The sequence below is a fragment of the Phocoena sinus genome, chromosome 4 (assembly GCF_008692025.1).
Source record: "Phocoena sinus isolate mPhoSin1 chromosome 4, mPhoSin1.pri, whole genome shotgun sequence".
NCBI lineage: Eukaryota > Metazoa > Chordata > Mammalia > Artiodactyla > Phocoenidae > Phocoena > Phocoena sinus.
In genome coordinates this window covers 58328759-58355355 of record NC_045766.1, presented here as the reverse complement: position 1 = coordinate 58355355, position 26597 = coordinate 58328759, and the positions used below count along the sequence as shown (strand labels likewise).

The 26597-nt window shown below is 35.5% G+C and overlaps 1 protein-coding gene across 10 annotated transcripts in view; it reads right to left on the bottom strand.

The window, feature by feature from the left end:
- Positions 1 to 26597, bottom strand: part of FXR1 (FMR1 autosomal homolog 1) — a 57314-nt gene that overhangs the window by 23984 nt on the left and 6733 nt on the right. For 6 of the 10 annotated variants that reach the window (XM_032629494.1, XM_032629492.1, XM_032629498.1 and 3 more), the window contains 7 exons: positions 15444 to 15496; positions 13932 to 14025; positions 3962 to 4033; positions 3396 to 3544; positions 3073 to 3166; positions 2514 to 2630; positions 1038 to 1208 (listed from right to left, as the gene is read on the bottom strand). In XM_032629494.1, the coding sequence (XP_032485385.1) occupies positions 1038 to 1208; positions 2514 to 2630; positions 3073 to 3166; positions 3396 to 3544; positions 3962 to 4033; positions 13932 to 14025; positions 15444 to 15496 (750 nt within the window). Of the gene's footprint in view, positions 1 to 1037; positions 1209 to 2513; positions 2631 to 3072; positions 3167 to 3395; positions 3545 to 3961; positions 4034 to 13931; positions 14026 to 15195; positions 15235 to 15443; positions 15497 to 21407; positions 21500 to 26597 lie in introns of all 10 variants that reach the window. The other 4 variants (XM_032629491.1, XM_032629493.1, XM_032629497.1 and 1 more) reach the window with 2 other exon arrangements.

Below are 26597 nucleotides of genomic sequence, written 5' to 3'. Positions count from 1 at the left end.
TGAGAGGCCCACGCACCGCAAAAAAAAAAAAAAAAATTGTTCATGTTGTCTGTACTATCTGCATTGTTTTTTCATTCTCAACGTAAGAAATGATTTAAAAGGTTGTTTCTGCAGATGCATTTAAAAAAAAATTACCTACTGATAACATCATTAAAATTCCTAATCGCTAATGGTTATGATTTTAAAAGACCAGAAGATGGGGGCGGGGGTATCTTCTCCAAAAGGAATTTATAGTCTAGTAACAGTTAACTTCCACTTCTAATGTTTGTCCTTTAATAACCACAGGTCAAGTATGTTGTGTGCTCCCTGTATTATACACAGCAAAAAATTTTAAACCGTATTTAATCCTCATAAACTGTAAGGTAAGCACTATTAATATTCTCATTTTACAATTCGGAAAATTACGCAGGGAAGCTGAGTAACTTTCTCCAAGCCCTCTCAAAGTGGTAGAGACAAAATTCCAATTCAGGCAGTATGGCTCCAAAGCCTTTCATCTCAATTACTTTGTTATACTGCCCACTTCTAACGGTTTCGGAAGTAAAAATCAGGCCTCTAGTAAGATTTACTATATGACTCAAATGAAAAGTCAAGACTTGAAATTATCACCCCCAAAAAACTCATTTTCTCTAATGTGAAGGATGGTCTCAATGAAGAAAAGTCTGATTTATTTTTCCAATTATTTTCCTGTCCACACAGATGTCACAATTAACCAGTGACAAAATATTATTCAAATTCAAGTTCTACAAAAGCTATTCTATTATATGCTATTTATAACTGCCAGTGCCCAACAGTAAGCACTCAAAAAATATTTGAATAAATTATCTGTAATGCACATAAAACAGTAAAATTCAGAAGCAGTTGATTAAGTAACTTTTGAGAAGAGTACACATTAAACACAACCTTTAATCCACCCTACATACATGCAACGATTGCCAGGCTGATTAATTTAAAGCGTTTCACCCTTCGGAAACTGAAATTCCAGACAATAGTTAATATGTTATAGGAAAGTTACCCAAGGTGGGGGGCAAACAGCTTACCTCGCCATAGATTCTAAATGTTCCAGTATCTTCATCTAGCTCAATAGCTGTAACTCCAGGAACCTTTCTAGCTTGTTGTATGTTACTACCATGTGTTCCTATTGCCAGGCCCATCAAATCTTCTCTCACAACAAATTCCTCATGAAAAGCTGCTGCAAGTTGCTTTGTGCACTAGTAAAAGAGGCAAATTATAATTTATTATAAAAGATCAAAAAAAATATTTGTACACCCATGTTCATAGTATTATTCACAACAGTCAAGAGGAGAAAGCAACCCACATGTCCACTGAATGATAAACAAAATGTGATATGTGAGTAAAACCAGAATTATTCAGCCTTAAAAAGGAAATTCTGATACATGCTATGACATGGACAAACATTGAGGACATTATGCTTAGTGAAATAAGCCAGTCACAAAAAGACAAATACTACGTGATTCCACTTACAAAAGGTATTTAGAGTACTCAAATTTATAGAAACAAAGTAGAACGGTGGTGATCTGGGGCTAGGAGGAAGGGGAAATGGGAAGTTGTTTAAGGGACACAGAGTTTCACTTTTGCAAGATGAAAAGGTTCTGAAGATTGGTTGATCAACAATGTGAATACACTTCTCAACACTATCAACTGCACACTTAAAAATGGTTAGGATGGTAAATCTTATGTTTATTTCACTATAATTTTTTTTAAAAAAGAAAAAGAACTAAGAGAAAAAGGAAGAAAGGAAATTCATTTGGGGTCATATAATGGAAGGGGAAAAAAGGTCGACCCATCTATTTAATCATGGTCACAGAAAACAGTAATTCTAAAACAATTTTCCACAATTACTGATACAGGAAGCTCTCCAATTCAGATGATTTATGTTTCAAAATTCATTCACATATCCCTTGTTTGGAACTCTTAAATTAATAAGGGCATTCATGTACTTATCCTAAAGATAAACGTACCCCAATTTCCCTAAGACAGCGTGTGTGCACAAGTGCGTGTGGGAGGGGGTGGGGAGAACACATCTCCTAATAGTGTGGCAGCGAAGAAGAGAACAGGAATACCTTAGGATGGAGAGAAGCAATGACAGGCTCTTTTTTAAAACTATAAGCCACGTATCCTCCTCTCTTCTTACCCAGGAGTTGTTATAGTGAACCAGTTACTAAGGAAATGCATTGTGACTGATACAGGACAGTAAAAACCAGCAATAAAGTTCTACTGGAAATCCCTAGTGAGTTTTTAAGCTCTTTGGCACCTGTCATCCAAGTCCTAACAAATAACTCAACAGGAATTTAGCAGACAAAAGGCTATGTTTGATAAAAATAATAGAAAAAAGTAATTCTTCTAATGACACAATGACTCCAGTTATTAGCCATAAAACAGGTCCCAAGTTGCCTTACCTAACAGTCAAGTAGTTTCAGCCATGGAACTTGAATAATATACTCATGAAACTATATGGAACACGCAAAAAACCTCTTACAAGTAAACCCACTTACTTCTAAATGCTTAGTGGCCTCTTCATTTCTGGACATAAGCATCAACTTCGTACGAATACTTCGCAAATGCATGTCACTCAAAATATTTACTCTCTTAACAGTTGCTTCACTGGCAGACTATAAACACACAAGTTAATCACTCAAAAACTTAAATCCTTTTTCAAGGTAATACAAACACAACCTTCCACATAAGGCCTTCCTTGATTTTCGTCTACTATACTTCTCTCCTCACCTAACATGCACCACCCCTCGCCACAAGTTAATCTTACTTTGTTTTCTTAATTTCCATATTACTTAGATCTGCTCTTCAAATTATGACTGGGGGGCGCAGGTAGAATCCAGGATCCCATATATTAAGGATTTTATGATGTAAAGAATATTATATTGATTTTTCCTCCTTACTCCAAGAGAAATTTACAAATTAACAACTTTATAACTGCAAAAAAATTTCTCCCACACTGTATTTTAATAAAGTCACTATAAAACAAGTTATCTTTTGAAATATTTATAAAATCTGTACAATATTCATTATCTACCTTAAAATATGGAGTTACCTTACCAGTATCATTAGCTGTGTGGTTTCTGGATGGTAAAAAATTCTGCATGCTCCTACTGCTTTCTTAAAATCTTTATGTGCATTTTCATTAGCACACCTAGGGAGAAAGTAATTCATGGGTAAGACCTAAATAATAGGTTAAATTTAGAAGGCAATTATAATGAAAACTCAGTATTTCATTTTGACACCACCCATTAAAACTTTTGTTTGTTAAAAAGATTTTCTATCAAAGTTTTTGACTGGGCGTCTGGGGAAAAAAGTTCTTTGTAGCACTGAAAAATCCTCTTGATTCACAAATCAATTCAACAGTAAACAAAATTACTCACGCCTCTCTCAAATCCTCAGGAACATCCACTGTGCATTTAAAGAAGGTATTTTTTTTGACAGTTTTATTTTGATTGACAGGCCGAAGTCGTTCAAATGTGACTATTTCATTGTAAGTGGCATCACAAGCAGCATATTCAATGACATAAAACTAAAAGACACCAAAATATTTTAAAAATCCCATCTGAACAAAAATAATGAGCTTTAAATGAAGTTCTAATTACCTTGCTCAGCTTAACCAGTAGACCCTCCCCCTTGTGGCACAAATACTAAAGCACAGCTTAGTTACATCAATCTGATTTGCCTAAACTAGATTATACATTCTTACAAGCATGAACTATGGTGGTCCTCACACACCTGCGTTATTTATACCTCTGGAGAGCAGCTTTGGTGTTTGCAAATCCAGAACACAAATATTAATTACTGGTCTCATGACTTTTTGAAAGGTATGATTAACTATTTCTGAAGTAGGCTTTTAACAAATAAGAGTTAGAGTAACATCTACAGAACCAGGAGTGGAGGTATTTCCTTGAAAATCAGTCACAAAGCAAGTTTCAACATCACTTACTTCCCCTTTCATCATTCGAACTTTAGCCAACCACCATCCACATGGTTCTTGATCATTTGCTCTTGAATAGACCTGACAAGAAAAAAAATGCCCTTATTCCTTCATCCAAAAAGATTTCAACACTATAGACAATGACTTATTATAAGCGCAAACTTCCATTAAAATCAAGAATCAAAAATTTTATTGTGAAGAATACAAAGAATAGCCCCTGCTCACCGCAACTAGAGAAAGCCCGCACACAGCAACGAAGACCCAACACAGCCCAAAATAAATTTAAAAAAAATATTGTGAACAAAATGAAACTGGTGTACTTAACATGATTTAATAAAAGTTATATACGCTTAAATTTTACTACTGAAAAATAAAACTGAACCCTCTTTGGGCAATTTGGCTCCTTGGAAATCGAATTCCAAATTCAAGAGGGTTTACTAAACATAAATATTATTTTTTTTTTAAAGAGATTTATTTATTTTTATATATTTTTTTGGCTGCATTGGGTCTTCGTTGCTGCACAGGCTTTCTGTAGTTGTGGCGAGCAGCAGCTACTCTTCATTGTGGTACGCAGGCTTCTCATTGCAATGGCTTCTCTTGCTGCGGAGCATGGGCTCTATCTAGGCACGGAGGCTTGGTAGCTGTGGCTCGCGGGCTCTAGAGCGCAGGCTCAGTAGTTGTGGCGCACGGGCTTAGTTGCTCCGTAGCATGTGGGATCTTCCTGGACCAGGGATGGAACCCGTGTCCCCTGCATTGGCAGGCGGATTCTTAACCACTGTGCCACCAGGGAAGTCCCAATAAGTATTATTTTAAAGAAATGCTTCTTACAAGACAGTTTTACATAGTGTAAAACATAGGTCTTTCAGTTTCTGTCAACACTGTTCATCTTCGAGCATGGCATTCTGATGATTCAAGTATCAGAAGTAAGGATAAGCTAGAACCTTAATAAGGTGTATTTTAAATCTGTTATCAGTATTTATAAAATGTTGAAATTAAGAACTGTTTTTAAAAAGTTTTTAAGATTTCTTCCTATTTTAAAATTCCTTCAAGGTATGACATTTAAATCCCTTGCTGAGGAACTTAAATGTACTAAAAGTCTAACAAAAAAATTATACACACATTTAGTCCATCTAGCAGAGTACATACCTTACAAAACCTCCTATGCAAAAAAAACCCTGTATCTTACGTATTCTATAATTACCAAGTATTTTGAAATATAATACATTAGAAAAGTTTCCATTGAGAATTAGAGTTATTTCTTACGACACAGCAGTTTGTTTGATATATTTTCAATACATGAGAAAGTGGAGGGGGGGCGGCTGGGAAGAGATGACTAAGAAACACTCACAAAAATCTTGATTAAACTAAGGTTGCCCCTACACAGGTGGACAGAGAAATCTACCAATCAATACATGTTAACAGCCATTTGTGAAATAATGTAAACAACTACTGATAGGCAAACAGTTTTGGAAAGCCTGAAGCTTCTATCAAGATGATAATGAGAGTAATCTTTGAAGTGGTGGAATACTGGAACTAAAAATAAATAAGCCAAAACTTCATGATCAACTTTACTGCATACCATGATTACAGAAAAGCTGAGGGGGAAAAAAAGCCTATATACCAATGAAGCTCCAGTGAACTCAATTTTAGCTTCTGCATTTCTTATATGAGTAAATCTAACTATTTCTTGACTCTATCCTTTCTTCAGATCTTCCAAAATAAAAGAAAATTTTACCTTTTTTTTAGAATAGAATAAAACTCATTCTGTCTTGCAATTGTTATTAAGCATCCAATGAACCCTTACATAAACCTAAGACAGAATCCAGGAACCTTATTTTTCCTACATCCTAAAATACTCTGCCATCTTCTGTGACTAGAAAGAAACAGATGACGAAGAAATGCACATTAGTCAATCCAATTGGTTAAATATGAGAGTCGTGTAATTATAGGGCAAAGATGCTAACATTCTATTCGATAAAATCAGAAGCCATCAGAAGTTCCAAAATACAATCGACCCTTGAACAACAAAGGGGTTAGGGGTATCAACCCTCCATGCAGTTGAAAGCTGAGTGTAACACAGACGGCCTTCTGTATATGCAGTTCCACATCTGCAAACTCAACCAACCACTGATCATGCAGTACTGTAGCATTTTCTATTGAAAATAATCTGAGTGGGAATTCCCTGGTGGTCCAGTGGTCAAGACTCTACACTTTCACTGCTGAGGGCCCAGGTTCAATCTCTGGTCAGGGAACTAAGACTTCCACAAGCCGCAGGGGAGGGATCCGAGTATACATGGACCCATGCAGTTCAAACCCATGTTGTTCAAGAGTCAACTGTATTTAAACCACTGCATTCTGATAATTCAAGTGTGTAAGATGAAACAGAAGAAATGATAAACTAGAACATACCAGAGATGGACTTTAAATCTGATATCAGCATTTACAAGATGGGTATGTTCTGGGTTTATGCATGATAGCTGATGAGCAATAAGTTAATATTCAGAAAACTTTGCTCATTTTAGGTACATGTATCGTCAAAAACCAGGAAAACATGAAATAAAAACTTGGATTTCTTTGTTTAAATGCTTATTAAAATATCTAATAATGTTTATCTTCACCATCCTTTTATTCTTACTTCTGTAAATTTACATGTAAAATGACTTAAAAATATAAAAAACAATAAAAATGGGCCATTAGACTCAAATGGTAAGTGCTGACTATTTTCCCTAGTATACTGAGAATTAAAAAAACAAAAAGAAAACCCTGAGAACAAGAAGGAAAGTGCCCTTTCCAAGCACTATCTTAGAAAGGCAGTTCAGCTAAACAGACTGGTATATCTCTTGTTGATCTACAGTGGATGGGTGCCTCAAGCTTGAATGCTGAAAAATGCGTCTTAAAATAAACTACCTGTTCTGTTTCACCAAAGAATAACCGTCTAGGAATCTGGCTTTCTATGTAAGTTTACCTACAAAAAAGAATAAAACATTGTGGACTGTCTTGCAGCTTTAGTTCTCACTGAACATTAAAATGCTGGATTCCATTTTATACTCACATCCATCTCTGTAAACTTCATTAATAACTGATCCCTGAAAGACAAAGCCTCTCTCATAAAGCCAAATTAAACTAAGTTCCTGGCTCAAATCAAAATGCTATGAATTTGCCTCCACTTTTGTGTTGTGGGTCAAATAACATCCTTTACAAAATGAACAGTGTACTCAACACAATAAAAAGTCGTTTTAATAACCAAGTGTTAAAACCGTGCCCTAGCATACTATGTCCGAGATGTAGATTACTGAATTTATTTATGACTACATCATTGGAGTAAAAGCACCTCACAGAAATTCCCTTACTTCAGATTTCAATTCACTTAAATCCCCAAACTATTCCAAGAAAGCAATTCACACTCTAAGGCAATGGCCCTCATTTCTCTAACATTCTAAGTTTCTTCAAATCCAAGAAAGAGCTTTAAAAAAAGACTAAGGAGTGCCCATGAGAGATCTAAAAACACAACAGTACCCAGATTGAAGAAGGCTACAGTTTCATGGAAGAATTAAATTCCAAAAGCCTATTTCAGTATTCTTTCTACCAAATGAATCCAAGTCAAACCTTACTGGCCTCCAAATTCCAGCACACAACCAAATTATGACTTAAATGAAATTCCAGTCTGGATCCTAATGTTATCAGCTTTTCATTCAAGTTAATAATGTTCAACGATGCCTTTCAAAGTTATAACCAAATAGAAATAATGTGAACACCACCAGTAGACAATTTCTACCAGTTTTTACCTAATTCTAAATAATGTTAAGCATTAAACTGAATGCTTAATCATAATGACCTGTTTTACAACTACATGAAAGACATTTATTGAGTACTATTCATATCTATTTTATCTCATTACAATCTATGAAGAAATAGAAAATGTACATTAGGAAAGCAAGCTTAACATCTAGAAAACACTAATGTGATTTATCTACTTACACAACAGTTATTATCTCATTAGTGTTTGTGGCTGATACTTTAACAAATGGGTTTCATAAGTCTTGGAAACTGCCCATTCCCCAAAAGAAAAAGATAAAAGTAATAAAGAATATGTTCACCTATTCTTTAACGTATGAGCATTCCCAAGCACTAAGACTAACAATGCTGACTTCGTATTATGAGAAAGACTAACTACAGACAGCTAAAATTTTCAGACTGGTTGCAAGAATCAAACTGATACATTTTTAAAGGTAAGATGTAAATTATACATGTATATTGTATTTGTCTTATAAGTAAAATACTAAATTAAAAAACTGTACGGTAAGGGGGCTTCCCTGGCAGTCCAGTGGTTTAAGACCCTGTGCTTCCACTGCAGGGGGACTCGGGTTTGATCCCCTGGCCAGGGAACTAAGATCCTGCATGCCATGTGGCATGGCCAAATTAAAAAAAGAAATTGTAAGGTAAGGGAGTGTTCTACATCAAATTATTCTTAATCCCTTTATTAAATTTCTCTCAAGGGACCTATCCCAAGATTATAACTAAATTATTAAGATGTAGAACCATAATGTCTGACTATCTGCCATAAAAGATGGAAGAAAAGGCGTATGTCACAAGAACAAAAACTTGCCTGTCCGTATTTCAACCAGAAGACTTCACAATTCAAAAAAAAAGTTTTTATATATCAAATATGTTAAGCCCAAGAGGAAAAACTTAAAAAGTCTTATAAAATTATCTATTAGCTTGAGATGTCAGGCTTCCTATTTAACACGTTTGTGTGTGTTACTAACTTGCTGAATAAGGTAGGCATCTTAAAATAAAAAATAAGGCACCTCACATGTGAAATCACTGGGGAAAAACTCTTTCTACCGCCCTTCCAATATCCCAGAACATTATACTATACATCCAGCTTAAGAGAATCTAAAGAACTCTTCATTTTCCCATCATCTCCAACTTTACAAGCTGAGAATTATTTTCTTAGCAATCTTTTTTTTTTGGCCATGCCACGCAGCTAGCCTGTGGGATCTTATTTCCCTGACCAGAGATCGAACCCAGGCCCTCAGCAGTGAAAGCACAGAGTCTTAACCACTGGACCACCAGGGAATTACCAATTTTCTTAGCAATCTTTAGTTAATGAAATCAACTATTAAGCAGACACTTATCAAAAAAAATTAATTATATTAAATACTTTAAAGATTTGAAAATATATGCCAGTTTTTATCAACACAAAGCCACCAATTAGGTTTAAAAATAAACCTTTGAATCTTAAGACTTTTCAAAACCAACTTTCTATTATAAGCCATATAGTGTCTTCTTGAGGCCACTACCAGACACTAATTTATGTTTTATAATTTCATCTAAGTCTCATAAATTGGCTGGAAAGGGCAAGCCTGATGTAGCCAAACATGTTTGTAAAGTAATAAAATTTTAGAGTAAGCCATGTGAAATCGCCAATATTTAACCATACCTGACCTACAAGAATGGAAAGTTCATATGGCTGAATTTTTTAATGATTATTATTTTTTAATAGAAGCATAGTTGACTTACAATATTGTGTTAGTTTCAGGTATACAGCAAACTGATGCAGTTTTGTATATATATATGTGTATATCTGTGTGTGTGTATATATACATATATATGTGTATATGTTCTTTTTCAGATTCTTTTCCATTATAGGCTATTACAAAATATTGAATATAGTTCTCTGTGCTATACAGTAAGTCCTTGTTTATTTTATATATAGTAGTGTGTATCTGTTAATCCCAAATTCCTAATTTATCCCCCACCCCTTCCCCTTTGGTAATCCAACTTTGTTTTGTATGTCTTTGAGTCTGTTTAGTAAATAAGTTCACTTATGTCATATTTTAGATTCCACATATAAGTGAGATCATATGGGGACTTCCTGGCAGTCCAGTGGTTAAGACTCCACATTTCCAATTCAGAGGGCATGGGTTCAATCCCTGGTTGGGGAACTAAGATCCCACATGCCACCTGGCGCAGCCAAAATATTAAAAAAATAAAAATTAAAAAAAATAAGTCATATCATAAAACATTTGTCTTCGGCTTACTTCACTCAGTATGATTATCTCTAGCTCCATCCATGTTGCTGCAAATAGCATTCTTTCATTCTTTTTTATGGATGAGTAATATCCCATTGTGTATGTATATATACGTGTGTGTGTGTGTGTGTGTGTGTGTGCGCGCGCACACACCATATCTTCTTTATCTACTCATCTGCCAATAGACATTTAGGTTGCTTCCACGTCTTGGCTATTGTAAATAGTGCTGCTGTGAATACTGGGGTGCCTATATCTTTTCAAATCAGTTTTCTCCAGACATATGCCCAGGAATGGGATTGTTGGATCATATGGTAATTCTATTTGTAGTTTTTAAAGGAGCCTCTATACTGTTTTCCATAGTGGCTGCACCAATTTACATTCCCACCAACAGTGTAGGAGGGTTCCTTTTTTCCACACCCCCTCTAGCATTTATTATTTGTAGACTTTTTGATAATGGCCATTCTGACTGGTATGAGGTGATACCTCATTGTAGTTTTGATTTGCATTTCTCTAATAATTAACCATGTTGAACATCTGTACGTTGGCCATCTGTATGTCTTCTGGAAAAATGTCTATTTAGGTCTTCTGTTGTATGGCTGAACTTTAGATAAATGCCTGGACAGCTTAATGAAAAGCTCCATTCTGGATCATTTCTGTTCTAAATCAATTACTAATGGCCAAATCATAGTCACCTTTCCATTCTTCAAAGAGGAAGGGTTCCTAGAGCTGCAAAAGAACAAGAGTTGGGAATGTGGCACAAAATTGACAACACCCTGTAATACAGCATGACATATTATTAGAAAGAATAACATTCAGGACAGAAACTTACACTGGTTATTCAACTTCCTAACCTTCAGGCTACATGAACCTTGGAAAGGTTAATTAAAGTATTCATAGAGTTTAGAAGAGGCCCTCAAGAGACTATTATGTCAAACTGATAGAATGTGTTTAAAAAGCCAGTTAGTTATATATATATTATATGGGTTAGTGTCAGCTGTTATCACTGCTATTATAGTATTTACGACTAGCACAAAAAGAACAGTAGCCAATGACTTAATTAAAAAAAAATCAATATACTATGCAATAAATTACCCTAAAAAGAATCAAGTTATATTAAAAACCTAAATACTCTTCAAAAAAAAGGGGGGGGGGGGCATCTCTGTAGAAGTACTAAAATGGGTTATCTTGGAGGCCACACCGGGAAAACTGGCAGATCTGAATCTGGGAAAATTGGCAGATCTGAATAAGTAAAAATATAAATTCTTAATGGCAAAAGCCACTAAAGCACAGCTTTTTAAAGAATGCCTGGGAGAAAACACAATATATAACAGGAACTTACCCATAAAATGTACACATTTCCAACATCGAAAACTACACGGGCAAAAAATAAAATAGATAATAAACAGAACAAGGGGCTAACAGCCAATAAACTAATCTAAAAGACACTCCATATCACTAGTAATCAAGGTTCAGAAAACAGAGAAGACAACAGCTTCCTTCTATCATGTTTATGAAAACTTACAGATGAGATTAATAATAATCCAGCCAGTCAATCTATGAGGAAACAAACACCTTAATGTATTAGCAAAACTATGAAGTGGTCATTCAAAAAGCATTTTTGGAGGACAAAATGGTATATTCTGCTATTATCAAAATTTTCAATATATATGCCTTTGATTCAGCAATTGAACCACCAAGATTTATACTAACAGAAAATGATTTATATAAGGACATTAACTCTTGCTTTTTTGGGGGGGGATGGTAAAAGCAAAAAACAACTTTCAATAACTTCTAATTATGATACACCTATACGGAGAAGTATCATGGGGTGGTGAGAAAAAATGAGGTTAAATCTGTATGTGCAGACTTGAAAATGTCTATGGTATCTTAATTAACTGACTACAAAAATCACAAATAAAATGTATTCCCAATTTTTGTAACTTAAAAAAGCACACATATTCTTTATAAATTAAAAGAAAAAAATCTAAAGAGACATCTCTTAAATGAGATTTAAGCTGGGGTGGGCAGATAAGCACACCTACATACCTACACTAAGAGGAAAGGTTCACTTTTTACTTTATGTAACTCTGTATCATTTCACTTTTTATATTAAGCTTTGTTACTTTGAATTTGGGGAGTAGGGAGCTTACATAAAGTTATTTGGCTCAAAATATAAAGCACTAACAACCATAATTCCTAAGCATTCATTCCATGGCATAAGAATAAATTCCTAACGCTGGCAAAAAAGCAAAACAAAAAAAGAAATCCACAGGTGGCAAGATTAATTTTAAACTTCTTCCCTATATAAATTTTCAAAAATTTCAAAAGCACAAAAAAATTACAAAGTAACAGTAATATCTTAATTCCAGACCATGATTCTCATTAATTTTAAGGAACAAATTTCACCAAGACTGAACCATAAAACAGAAAGTGAAATAAAACACTCTGTAATCATCAATTTCCAAATCATTCAATAAAGTTTTGTATACAATTGGGGAGGCGAGCCATAAAGATGGTCCAGGAACTGGACAGGATCTTCCCAGATTGAGACTGAGGAAAGCACACTGTAACAACACCCTCAGCACTCCAAGTTTTTCCTTTAAACTGAGCCTTTACATTAACAATAACTGTCTGAACAACAATTTTTAAAATATGAAAAGCACTACTCAGAAATGATCGCCACACATGTGGCACCCTGACACAATTAAGTTTATAACATGCTTTGATTTAGCAAAAGCAGAAGGATGCTTGCTCTAATTACCTAGAGCAAGAATTAAAATCTAGGCAAAATTTTAGAAAGTGAGTTCAAGTTGTTAGGGGTTAAAGTCCTACAATTTGACATTCTAGCCTAACATCTACAATTAACTCAAAAGAAAATTTACCATTAAAAAAATTATGAAGAATAAAAATGGCAAGTAACTAAATGAGTTCATGTGCAAAGCACTCAGAACAGTGTATGGCACAAAGTACATACTGTTAAGTGTTTTTAGATAGCTGTTTCATCACTAAAGATTGACCCATGTTCCCAGTTCTCCTACCCCAGCCTACATAAATTAGGTACAAATGAGATTTGAAAATCTCTTTCAACACTATCAAGACAATTCCTTGTGAGAAATACATTTTAGTATATTTGAGCTCCTTGGAGGTATCAATTTCTTAAAAATCGAAAATCAAATTTTCTATCTCCAACAAACTCATTATGCTTCTATTTGACAATTTCCAAGTTTCTTTTTACATAACAGCAGGCATGTTAATCAAAAATAAATATAAAAGACAGACATTCAAGACCTACTAAGTGTGAAAAAAGCAAGATACAAAGAAGCAGTAAAATTTTTATTTTTTTAAAAGAGAAAAAAGGAAGAGCCTGAGAATATGTAAACCGTGGAATGTGGTTTTTATCTCTGGGCAGTGATTTTGGTTTTTTCCTTTTAAATTTTTCTGAATATTTCTAGAATATTCAAAAAGGCAGTATGCTAATTATATTTCATATTGTTACACAGGAACTATATTAATGATCACTACAATAAAGGATAGCTACTAATACTGTACAAAGATACTGAGGAAAAAACACAAGGCAAAACAGCAAAAAAAAAAAAAAAAAAAAAAAGGAAAATAATGACCAACATCATATAGTTGTCTCTGCCAGAATCTGTGCAAAACTCAAACGCACTATCGTCTTTAGTTCTCAAATTATTTTCACTTTAGTCATTAAAAACAAAAAAACTTGACCAAGGCTACAAACCTAAAAATGGTAGCATTGAGACATTAATCCCAGTTCTGGCTCCAAAACTCAAGTATTGCTACATTACACAGCCATTACCAATAGAATGAATGGAGAAAAGGAATTAGATTTATTCTCTAACAGCTAAACAGATTTTCCAACAAGAATATTTATTTGAAACAAAAAAATATGCACACAAGAAAATAAACTTGTAAATACATACCTCTACTTCATCTCCTTCACTAATTTCCTTTTTTATATCAGGTGGTGGTGGTAATCTAACTTCATTAAATGGAACCTGGCGTTCCGGTTGCCAACTGAAGGATTAGAAAAGGAATTAACAATTTTAAAATACATTATTCTAATAGCCCCTAATACAGAAACTATGTAGTCTATGCTTAGTACTGTATATTTTTCAAATCAATCATTTAGCTCTCCCCAAAGAAAAACAACCTCTGTATTAAATCTTTTTCCAAGTAGTTTGCTGAGGTAGAACAGATTTTGCATGGCTCTTGGTGAAGTTTATAAATAGTTAACATCATTGACAATTATATATTGCTTCCAAATTACTCATCCTAAGGTAACAGTACATACATTATTCTGCAAATGAAGTAGGGTAAGTTCAGAGTAACAAACTGCTATAGTGGGATCAACTTATTACAAACACGTTTGCCACTCAATGATTTATTAAGGAACACAATTTCAGAGATTATAAAATATAAGCTGCATAATTTCTTAGTGTACATGTTCACAGAAATATAGAAAACTACTCAATTATTCTGAATAGCTAAATTATGAAAGGATTTAATTTTCTTACACAGAATTTTTCTACAATGAACACATACATTGTAATTAAAACCTAGAAAAAACTTACTTTTAATCTTTGTAGCAAATACGAATGTGTTAAAACTACTACTTGAGCTGTTGCTTAATTTTTTGTGGGTTGTATTTTATAACTAAGTTGATAAAGCTAAAATGCTTTCCTACTCTAAGTTCTAATAGGTCATTCACGTGCCTGGGAGGTAGAGCAGCACGTAAAATACTCCTATGGCTCCCCTGTGCCAACGCTGGGCAAAAAAAGAGACATTTGAGTGCTTTCTTTCATCTTTACTGTCTAAATGGCAGCTGCTAAAAGACAGAAATCATCTCAACACTTGTTTCTACAAGAAACAGCTGTTGGGCCGATATCTATTCAGGCAGTTACAGAAGCAGCATAAAAGTGAAAGTTAACCAGTTTTCTTTTCTGACCTTCAATTATACAGTGCTCCTTTATAACCCTTCCTAACCAAGCCCAGAACACAGTCTTTAACGTTTTTAGCACAACTTACCTAACCTTTACAATATCTATACAACTTTTTATTATTCCTTATGAATAATCAATTAAAGACAGCCTAATACTTATCTACAGCATAATTTCAAAATTCTGCGTTTTTAAGAAGCATATTATAATCCCATTCGTGCCGTCTATTTTTGCAAAAACTACTTACTGATTCACGTCCACATGTGATTTGACAAAGAAAGGGGTCCTGGAAGAAGTGCCAAGTGAATTGTGAGCAGAAAACCAGGTGAAGTCACCAAAAACTAAAATTATTTGAACTCAAAAAGATAATCAAACCAAAGACCCCCACCCAAAAGCACACTCATTTTCCACTGGCAATAGAAACAGCCAAAAGCAAACAGTTTGGCACTACCAATCTTCAAAATTAGGATCTCTATCAATAAAAAAATAACTTACTTGTTCTCAAAAACAACTGTGAGAGAGTCTTCATGAACATCTTTGATAAATCCCTATAAAGAAATTAAAAGGAAATAAATATTCAATTAAATGTTACATTAACTCTAAACCACTATATTAGAGCTACAAAAACGACATGGAGTACTAATAATAACCCAGAGCTTGGAATAGGCTAATCTGGGTTTGATTTCCATCTCCATCATTCACGAGCTGTTTGACCTTGGCAGTTACTTAACCTCTCTTTCATGATTACAAATGACATTAAATAACACTGTACTACTGTCAATCAGAAGAGCAATGTTCTCAACCTTAGCCAAATGCTTACACACTCTGAACCACTTGGTACTCAGCAAAAACTTTTCTGAAACGTCTTTATCATACTACACTCCATAATGTACACTATAAACTAATTAAATACACACACTTGCAGTACTTGGTTAAAACATGGCAAAAATGAGTACATCTGTTTACCTCATCTACCTCCCAAAATATTTAAACACTATGTGTCAGATATTATTTTAAGCAAATTAGCAAACCAAAGACTAAGAAACAAACTGATGGTGGAAAAACCAAAAAGCAAACAGATCAGCACTGCCACCCCAGAAAATCTTTGGAACTGAATACAGAAAGTCTTATAGAGGAAAAGGTAACCAATGAAGCTGAAAATAAAATCATTTTATTTTCAATCACCAATCACAGAATGTATATAAGTCTTGTATCTAGCCTCTCAGTACCCTCCTCCCACATTTGCTACTAAATTTTATGATTCTGTAATTTGGCCTTGATCTCTCTCCAGCGAGAAATGCCTGTGGTCAACTTGTGTATTATGGGAAATTTCAATGCATATATCTTCATGTGAGGTCTAAAACTCAAGATACTTTCAAGAATGCTATAGTTGGGGTTTCCCTGGTGGCACAGCAGTTAAGAATTCACCTGCCTGCCAATGCAGGGGACGTGGGTTCGATCCCTGGTCTGGCAAGATCCAACATGCCAGAACAGCTAAGCCTGTACACCACAACTACTGAGCCCATGTGCCTAGAGTCTGTGCTCCACAACAAGAGAAGCCACCGCAATGAGAAGCCTGTGCACCGCAAGGAAGAGCAGCCGCCGCTCACCTCAACTAGACGAAAGCCCGTGTGCAGCAACGAAGACCCAAAGCAGCCGAAAATAAACTTATAAAAGAAATATAGTGGCTGCCAGAAAATTTAAAGTAGCTCTTGCCTTGCAATTCTGAAGACATTTTTTGTTCTTCTTTCTCCTCCCAAAGCTAAAAAACTAAGCTGCCATCTAGTTCAAGTTGTGATTATCTGATCACGCTACAACAATGACTTCCTGGCCAGTTTCTCTATTTCTACTAGTTCATCCGCACATCTACTTTCAGCAATCATTTTGGTCAGCACTTTCATAGTTCTGTTACCAGCAAATCCATCTCTATTATACCCTTGCCAATTGTAAGGACTATTTTCATAACCTAAGAATTACCAAATTCATGAATATCAGAGTAAAACATCTTTCCATCATAGATTAGTCATATTTATACTTTCACTAACATTTTCTAGTCCTTCACAAACAATTTTCATAGTTTGAAATGTTTCATTAATCTTTATCATTTCTGTATAATTTATACAGCATAAGTGCAAATGAGAGCTCCAAATCACTGGGAAATTCTACTCCTCGTTATAATAAAAAGGTTTTTTCCTATCTAAAAATCAGTGCTTATACTGCTCCCCACCCCCACTTTACATCCACCACAAACATCAGCATCATCTTTGTCTGGGTGCACACACTGTTCACACACTTTAAGAAAAAATACAGCTCTGGAACCTACTCTTATTGCTAATATCTTTCAGGCATCAGATTAAACAAGCTAAAAACGTGACACCCAAATAAAGTGTATTTGGACTGTAGTGAATAATCAGAAAACATGTTCTAATCCCCAAACCCTAGATTCTAGGGATAAGGGGGTTCTAATGGCCAGATCGCTATAAAATTGATGCATTTGATACAGGACACAGTCAACACTTTTCAATTCACCAGAATAATGGCAGGTCCCTATATACTCAAGAGATGGAAAACGGCAGGGTTATGTCTTTGCCAAAATGTTTTGAAAGTCAGGAGACACCAAATAACAATGGCAACATTTTCCTGCACATGGTGTGGGTGGAGGGCGGGGGTGGGGGGGTGGGGGGGTGGCTTTATGACTAAGTCTCCATAACTTCTGTCCTTCTCGTTAGCCCAACCTTTGGGGATTTGGTCTCTTTTCCTATTCATACTCATCTGGTCCAGAACCCGTATTTCTTAGAATACTATGACATTTCTTTTTCTTCTCCCCATACAGCTACAAACATGGAAGCCCAAGCCATCATAAAATGGTCCCTTAATTTGTTCATTCACAAAGCCTGGTATATGTTTATACTTGAAACTCTTAACTATAATTTAAAATTATAGATAAGTAACAAGGCACTTTAACATATTTAAAGTGTAATCAAAATATCTTAGAATGCTATCCCTGACAAAATAACAAACAGCATCATACAATAAAAACCCAGGAATGCCAAAAATGATGTGTAAATTAGGAGTAAGGGAGGAACAGAGGGAATAGCAGGAATCTCTGAGCCCTGGAAGCACTAACTGAAGAATTTTTTTTTTCAAAACCAATCTAGCCTAAAATAAAAATGTAAAAAGAAAACCCAAAGATTTAGTAAGGTGGCAAGTTAACCAAATTAGCTTTTCTAGCTAAAAATAAGCACTGGAAAATAAAACAGACAAAAAAATATTCTACTAACAGCAAGGTCCTAGAAATGCCCTCAACAACAAAAAAATGTACACGACCTATGTGCAGACATCTGTGAAACTTGACTAATGAATAGAAATAGACTATTTAGGGAAACGTAAAGCACTCTTGATATTTTAAAATTTTCAACATGCCCCTAAATGGGATCCTACTAAAACACAAAGGAATGTGTAATTCTGTTGAGGGAACAGGAGTTAACCTTAATAAAATTACATCAAAGCCTATCTTAAAAACAAACAAGAAGGCATTCAGTAAGGCAACTTTTAAATGGGGGTAGAGAATAATGAGAAAACATTATCCGTACCAAACACTGAAAGTTATTTTAAAGCTACAATAATCAAGACAAAAAAGACAAGGTGCTTGGCAATTTTGAGGTGGGAGCTTCAACGGCCTGTGGAAAGAACAAGGTGCATTCCAGATATCTGCCTAACTTAAACACACATTTTTGAAGTTACAGAACACTACAGCTGAAAAGAATGTTTTTCAACTCGATGAGGGTAGTCACAGGGAGAAAAAATCCTATTGATAAGCAATAATACACATGGTATGAATGAACTTCAAGAACTGAAAGAATGAGATTATAAATAAAGTCAGAACAGATGGCTGTGGGAAAACCACTCCAAAGAGAAACATTATTTCTTCTACAGACCTTCCAGATCCCTCATTTTAGAGAAAGAGAAGCTGAAACTATATACATCTATTATAGCCCCAAAGTTTTACTCCCTAGGAGGTTGTAAACACTGAATTTAAAACCTCATCTTCTGGGAGTTTCCTAGTAGTCCAGTGGTTAAGAATCGGTCTTTGCTATGCAGGGGATGATGGTTCAATCCCTGGTCTGGGAACTAAAATCCCACATGCCTCGGGGCAACTAAGCCCACACCAGGCAACTACTGAGCACCACAACTAGAGAGAAGCCCAGGGACCACAACGAAGACCTGACACAGCCAAAAAATAAATGAATGTATGTTTTAAAAAAATAAATAAAACCTCATCTTCTGTCTGGAACTCTTTTCAATTAAATCATTATCAATTAAATGACAAAATGCTTTTGCTAATTCACAGCTTTAAACTCTAAAAGGTTACGTCTGGCAGCAACACTATTATGAAGAAATAAGGCACCATTCCTAAAAAGCCTATTTAAGGCAAAGTCCCAGAACAAAATATCAAAATCTAATTTACAACTGGAAAGGCAGCTACCTTGTTTAATATACTAATCAATTTATCAGAGGCTTTGCTTAAGTGATGGCTGAGCAATCTACAGAGATCCATGAATCCCTCTGAGAACATTCCCACTAAACTCATTAGGAACGTATCATCCTAGTCTAAAAAAAATTCCTTTGAAAAGTATCATTTCAAATTCATCTGCTACTTCAGATTTTTCAAAAATCCACTAATGACCTCCCATTATTACAATTCATTACAACACTAAATTCACATATCTTACAAAGGGGGAAGTAGAAACTTAAAAAAACTTAATACTGGGACTTCCCTGGTGGGGCAGTGGTTAAGAATCCACCTGCCAACGCAGGGGATGTGGGTTCGAGCCCTGGTCCGGGAAGATCCCACATGCTGTGGAGCAACTAAGCCCATCAGCCGCAACTATTGAGCCCGCACGCCGCAACTAATGAAGTCCATGTGCCTAGAGCCTGTGCTCCGCAACAAGAGAAGCCACCGCAATGAGAGGCCCGCACACCTCAACGAAGAGTAGCCCCTGCTCGCCGCAACTAGAGAAAGCCTGTGCACAGCAATGAAGACCGAACACAGCCAAAAATAAATAAATTTATATTAAAAAAAAGTAATACTCAGCAAACTACTACCAGAAGTCAGACAGCCTGAATCCTCAAAATGAGGTTTAAAGTGGAAGCCCATACCCAAAAACCCAACACTTACACCCTAAAGCTGTAACTCTTAAACCTCAAAATTCTTGTTAGAAGAGTTTACTGATTGCCAATAGACTGAGCAAAAAAGGCCAGCAAGACACAGAACAAGCTTCCTAAATGGAGGCTGTTTTCAATGACTCTTATCTCAAGTGGTAAAAGCAAGGATTCATCAGGAATCAAACCTCTAGTTCACATTTATTCTCCTAAGCAAGCAAAAAGTTCTCACAGTCACATTACTGCCTCCTTCAGACCTGATCAAGTATTCTTATATAATTTAAGATCTACTCCAGTTTTTCTCTTTGAAGTCTTTCTCAGGATCACTGGTATGACATTTAAAAATTTTATATTTATTTGGCACAACAGTCAAATAAATTTTAGTTCCCTTTTCCAATGTATTAAGACATTACAGTTGATGGCTCAATTATTGAAGCAGATTTGTGATAAAATGCTGTATTTCTAAAAATAAACTGACTGACAGAGAACAGACTTGTGGTTGCCAAGGGGGAGGGGGGTGGGGGAGGGATGGATTGGGAGTTTGACATTAGCAGATGCAAACTATTTTATACAGAATGGATAAACAACAAGGTCCTACTGTATAGCACAGGGAACTATATCCAATCTCCTGTGATAAACCATAATGGAAAAGAATATGAAAAATATATATACGCATAACCAAATCACTGCTGTACAGCAGAAATGCGTTGTAAATCAACTCCACTTCAATAAAATTTTTAAAAAATAAATAAAAATAAACTGTTTAAAATAAATTCTCAGAACATTAAGAGGCACTGGAATCAGTTTGTTAGATCCTATAGGGCCTTTCCTCTGACTGGGTAAACTCTCCATTTTCCCAAACTCCACAGTTAAAATTTGCTGCTGTGGATAAATGTAATTACAAAACCATAACCCATGAAAAAAGAAAAGTTAATAGCATAATTTATGCAAAATTCGCCTCAGGTTTTTGTTTTTCAAGAACTGACAAAATGGATGATGACTTGTTATTCTTTGATCAATTATCAGTTTGTTTAGTGATTCATTCTCTGGCCCCAGTCTACTTTCCCAGCCCATCAATTCTAACAATTCTGCATCCCTGCAATCAGGATGCTTCCTACAATTGATGGCATCTTAGGATAGCCAATAGCTGAATGGCTGCCAGGATATAAATGTCACTGTTAAGCATGCTCAAACTTGGTTTGCTTGCAATTTTCTGTGGCACTTGATTGCAACCCCTCAATAGTTCATTCAGCAAACCAATGAAGTAACATTTTAGGAAGGATTTAGGTTTCTTACCAGAAGGTTGTTCTGTTGACACCTTCTGATAAAATCAAGAAAGCACCAGCATCAAAACTTGCAGAGTGGGTGAAAATTCTTGGAAGAAAATCCTGGAGATAATAGAGGAGAGCTCTTTTAAAGTATGCTTGCAACATCAATGCTCTCCATGGCACTGAGGAAGATATTGTGAGAAGAAACACAATCATCTGAACCTGAAAATGTTTTATTCAATTTATTTTGCTTCTATTTTCCTTATGTATGCAAATGTTTAAAAATAATCTTTCAGGTGATATAGAAAAGAATTTTAAAAGATAAAACTACCACTCATAAATCAATTGGCAACATTTCTTCTTTTTTAGTGCCTCTTACAACTGATGCCATTTTATTTTTTTATTTTTTTTTGGATGCCATTTTAAATACAATGAAATTGTATGGCTCTTCCACTGATTCCCCAAATCTACATATGGAAAAATAACCTGTTCCCTGGACTCTAAAACCCAACTTCCAATTACACATCTCCACCCATGGCTTACTTTTATACCTAAAATCAATCAACGTGTCAACAGTCAGTATCATCTGCTGTCCTGCTTTTGCACTCTACACATGTATGATCCATTTTACAGGATTAAAAAAAAAGTGAATACAGCAAACTATTTCTTAATCAGGGTTCTATGAGAATACAGCCCAATCACTAAGTCATTCATTGTGTGTAATGAACTTCTCTCCCATGCATCTAGAATAGTACTAGCCATGCACAATCCTTGGAAGAATTGAGAAAACGGTGTTCCTCTGCTTTATAGTTCAGATGAAAAACTGTAAGGTTGAGAAAACTGACTTAGGGACTCCCAGACCTAAGCAATTTTACACGAGTCTCAGTCTGCAAACTGAAGGAGTTGAAGCTTCTTAAACTAAGGTAATTCCTAGGCACTCAAAGGTGTGCCAAGAGTACTTAAAGCCTCTCCTTCTCCCCCCCCAAAATACTACGGTTAATCTTCCTGGAACTTTTATGTCAAGTAATTTAAAGAATTTAATAAACACTTTATGTTTCTGGACTGTGTATACATTTAACAGATAAAGAAAGAACTCCTTATTAGGGAAAGGGAAAAAAACACTTACTGAGCAATACAATACACTGGTTTTACTGTTAAGACTGGTCTCAGGTCCACTACTTACTATGCAGTAGGTAAAAGAAGAGAGGGCCCAGAGCAGTAAGGTAAGGAAAATAAGACTCTTTTAACTGGCTTTACTTGCCCAAAAGCAAGTCACAATGTCCTCCTTTAGGAACTCTTTATGGTCTTCCCAGAGCACCCCAGAGACTTTCTGGAGCAATTCTCAGAAGGTTCTATCAATCCTGAATGGGACCCAGCTCTCCTAGATGGTGGACTTCCTCCCATCCCAATCTTAAAAGTGAGGAAGATCTGGCTGATGAGTACAGTACCTAATTTCCCCATGTGCAAACAAAAACGAAACAAAAAAAAACTTTAAAACAGAGAATTATTATTTAATACATGGTGCAGGCACAACTGCCTATGATATTCAAAATAAGACTTGATGTAGTAAATATGAAATAAATAAAACACTTTAAGAAAACCTAAAGGGGCTTCCCTGGTGGCGCAGTGGTTGAGAGTCCGCCTGCCGATGCAGGGGACACGGGTTCGTGCCCCGGTCTGGGAGGATCCCACATGCCGCGGAGCGGCTGGGCCCGTGAGCCATGGCCGCTGAGCCTGCGCGTCCGGAGCCTGTCCTCCGCAACGGGAGAGGCCACAACAGTGAGAGGCCCGCGTAACGCATAAAAAAAAAAAAAAAAAAAAAAAAAAAAGAAAACCTAAAGAACTGTATGTATAATCTGGACACAGGCTGTCTTAACCAGGCTGGAAACCCTGAACCCTTAACAGGGAAAAAGTACTTCAGTATGTAAAAAACAGAACTTCTCTATGGCCCAGGATACCAGAGAGTTAAACTATAGATGGGGAGGGGGTATTCATATAATGAGTCCTAAGAAATCTCAAAAAGCAAAAAATGACATCCCAGAAGGAAAATGGGGAAAAACAAGTAATTTATGGAAAAGCAAATCCAAATGGCCAACAAACATTAAAATTCACATGTGGGGATTTGCAAATCAAAGTTGCAACCTTTACATCCAAGAGATTCACAAAAAATCAAAGATTATAATGCCTATTTCTGGCAAGGATGTAATAAAAAAAAAAGCTGACATTCATCAATTGAGAAAATACAAAGTGTTAAGCTTTTCAGAATGCAATCTGTTAACATTTATTAGCGTTAACAGGTAAAAGTTCCCTTCCACCAAGCTATCTCACTCTTTGAAACCTATCCAATGGAAACACACATGGAGCAGAAAAAAACTGAAAACAAAATGTCTATTAACTAGGGAATGGCTGGATTTCACAGTAATTCTTATGGTGAAATATGTAACCATTAAAAAATAAATTACACTCCAACAGAAAATGGCCAAGATGTAGATTATCTTATTTTTATAGAGCAATACTGAAAAACACCTACGTTTGTATCTGAATGTGTATCTATGTACATTCTATGAGTATGAAGAAAAATCTGGCACAATGTATACTTGGCTATAAACAGGCTACCTAAATGGATTGTGAATGAGAGATCATGTGGAAAAGGGAAACGAAGGGAAAAAGAAAAAAATTTACAATAAAGCAAGTCTGTAGATGCTTATACATATGTATAAAATTACACACTTGCATATGCATGTATAAATATTTTTAAAGAGTTGAGATTATCCTTAATACTCTGTCAATCTGCACTATTTCCATAGAGCACATATATATATACACATTACCATTCCCCACATCTTTTTAATTTTTCCATCTCTAGTGATCTCAAATCCACATTCTAAGTAATAAACTCGTTTGTTTGATGTTTACATACAACACCTAAAAGATCTGGGTAGTTATTTGATTCCAGTAACGAGCACATTCAAGACTGTTGCAATCGGGCTTCCCTGGTGGCGCAGTGGTTGAGAGTCCGCCTGCCGATGCAGCGGACACGGGTTCGTGCCCCGGTCCAGGAAGATCCCACATGCCGCGGAGCGGCTGGGCCCGTGAGCCATGGCCGCTGAGCCTGCGCGTCCAGAGCCTGTTGCTCCGCAATGGGAGAGGCCACAGCAGGGAGAGGCCTGCGTACCCCAAAAAAGACTGCTGCAAACAAAAATTTTCTTAACTTCAAACAATACACGCTTTTTTTTTTAAAGGACCTACATCTATGTCCGGAAATTATTTCCAATCAATGGACACATGTTCTACAAATAAACTCCACAAATTTACTAATTACATTATGTATTACAGAAATTATTGCATCATTATGGAGTATGTTCTTTTAAGGAAAAAAATAACTCAAGGCAAGCCTTCAGCATCCCTTAGTACTGAACATTTAACTGTTCTGAATAAAAAATGACAATGAAAATGTGAGGATTTCCTAAGAATACATAAATATCTACTAATGCTTACATACTAGTAATGTTCTTGGCTTATTAATTTCACAAGTTTATAATATCCAACAGTTCCTGAAATAGAAAGACTCAGAGGTTTCAAATGGCCACACAAAACCATAATGACTTTGCTGTTGCCAAGAGTTGAGTTGGAAGTTCTCTGTAATTCTATATATGCATAAAGCTCTGGGACATATCTGAGCTTGACCAGGATCAATGTATAACCCCTCAAAAAAAAATTTAAGTTCAGTTTGAATCAAAATCAGAAATAATTTAGTTTTGTATATATGCATTTATACAAATATTAACAAGTCAAAAGAGTGTCTCGAAACCAAGAATGACTGATCTATTTGTTCATTCAACAAATATGTACTGAAGGTCTACTAATGAACTAACTATACATATCAAGTCACTGGAAAACTTAAGACTTGAAAATAACCTGGAAAACTATTAAAGCAAAAAGCTATGAAACAAGAAAAGTTCTACTTTTTTTTTTTTTTTTTTTTTTGGCCACACTGTGCAGCATCAGGATCTTAGTTCCCCGACCACGGACTGAACCCCTGCCCCCTGCATTGGGAGCACAGAGTCTTAACCGCTGGACCACCAAGGAAGTCCCAAGAAGTTTTACTATTATTAATTAGCCAGAATAAGAAAGGCACGGAGATAGGACCCAAAAAATGAGATTCCTGATTCTGAAGAAATACTGACAGGGAAATGCCATGTTGCTTTGCCAACAACAACTATAAATTTCATAGTTATTACTGGGGAGACCTCTACTCATGCTCCCAAAAAAGCTAAGCAAAAAATGCTGAGGCTATAGTATGGAAGACAAGTTATAACAACTAACATTTAACTTAGATTTAACTTTGGTTCAATTTTGCCATGGCTATCAGCCTCTTTAATGTAAGGAAAAATAAACTGAAGAGACTGTTGTTCGTGTAAATAGATATTACACGTACAGATTAACAAAAGTAATGCTTTGCATTACTTAATTTTGTTTTGCTCAAGCTATCCTTTATTTGGTCCTAGAAAATTTAGATTTGATCCTAGAAAATTTTACACCAGCGTCACAATAGAATTTACTACTATTAGCTAAACATCTGCCAAAGAATTTTCTCAAGCCTTTTGATAACTACTGTGCCACACCTTAAAATTTGAACAGGATGTTTCATACATATACATATATAAAAAAGCATTTCAAACATTTCCCAAAATACCTTACACGTAACAAACACTATAAAGCTAACAATTAAGGATGGTATAAATCACAACTATCCAGCACAAATTATAATTTGAGCCATGTCTAGTTTTTAAATTTCTAAGTATATTAAAATAAGTAAAAAGCAACAGGTGAAGTTAATTTTAATAATTTTAACCCTATATATCCAAAATATTATTTCAACATGTAATCAAAATTTTTAAATTGCAGTCTTACATTCCTTTTTTCATACTAAGTCTTTGAAATCTAGTATAACTTTTACAATTAAAGCACATCTCAACTCAGGCTAGTATATTTCAGCCCCATGAGGAGTGGCTACCATCGGAAAGGGCAGATTTCTGTAATGTGAGGCAAAGCTCAAATCATTTCTCCAGGAATCCTCCCAATTCAGTCCTCTTGACTCCCACTGTATTGATCAGAATTTATAATTAATAATTTGATAAGCCATATTCGTACTTGGGGGAAAAAAAATCACGTAATGGTTAGAGATCAGGCTCTCTGAAGTCCCAAACATCATTAT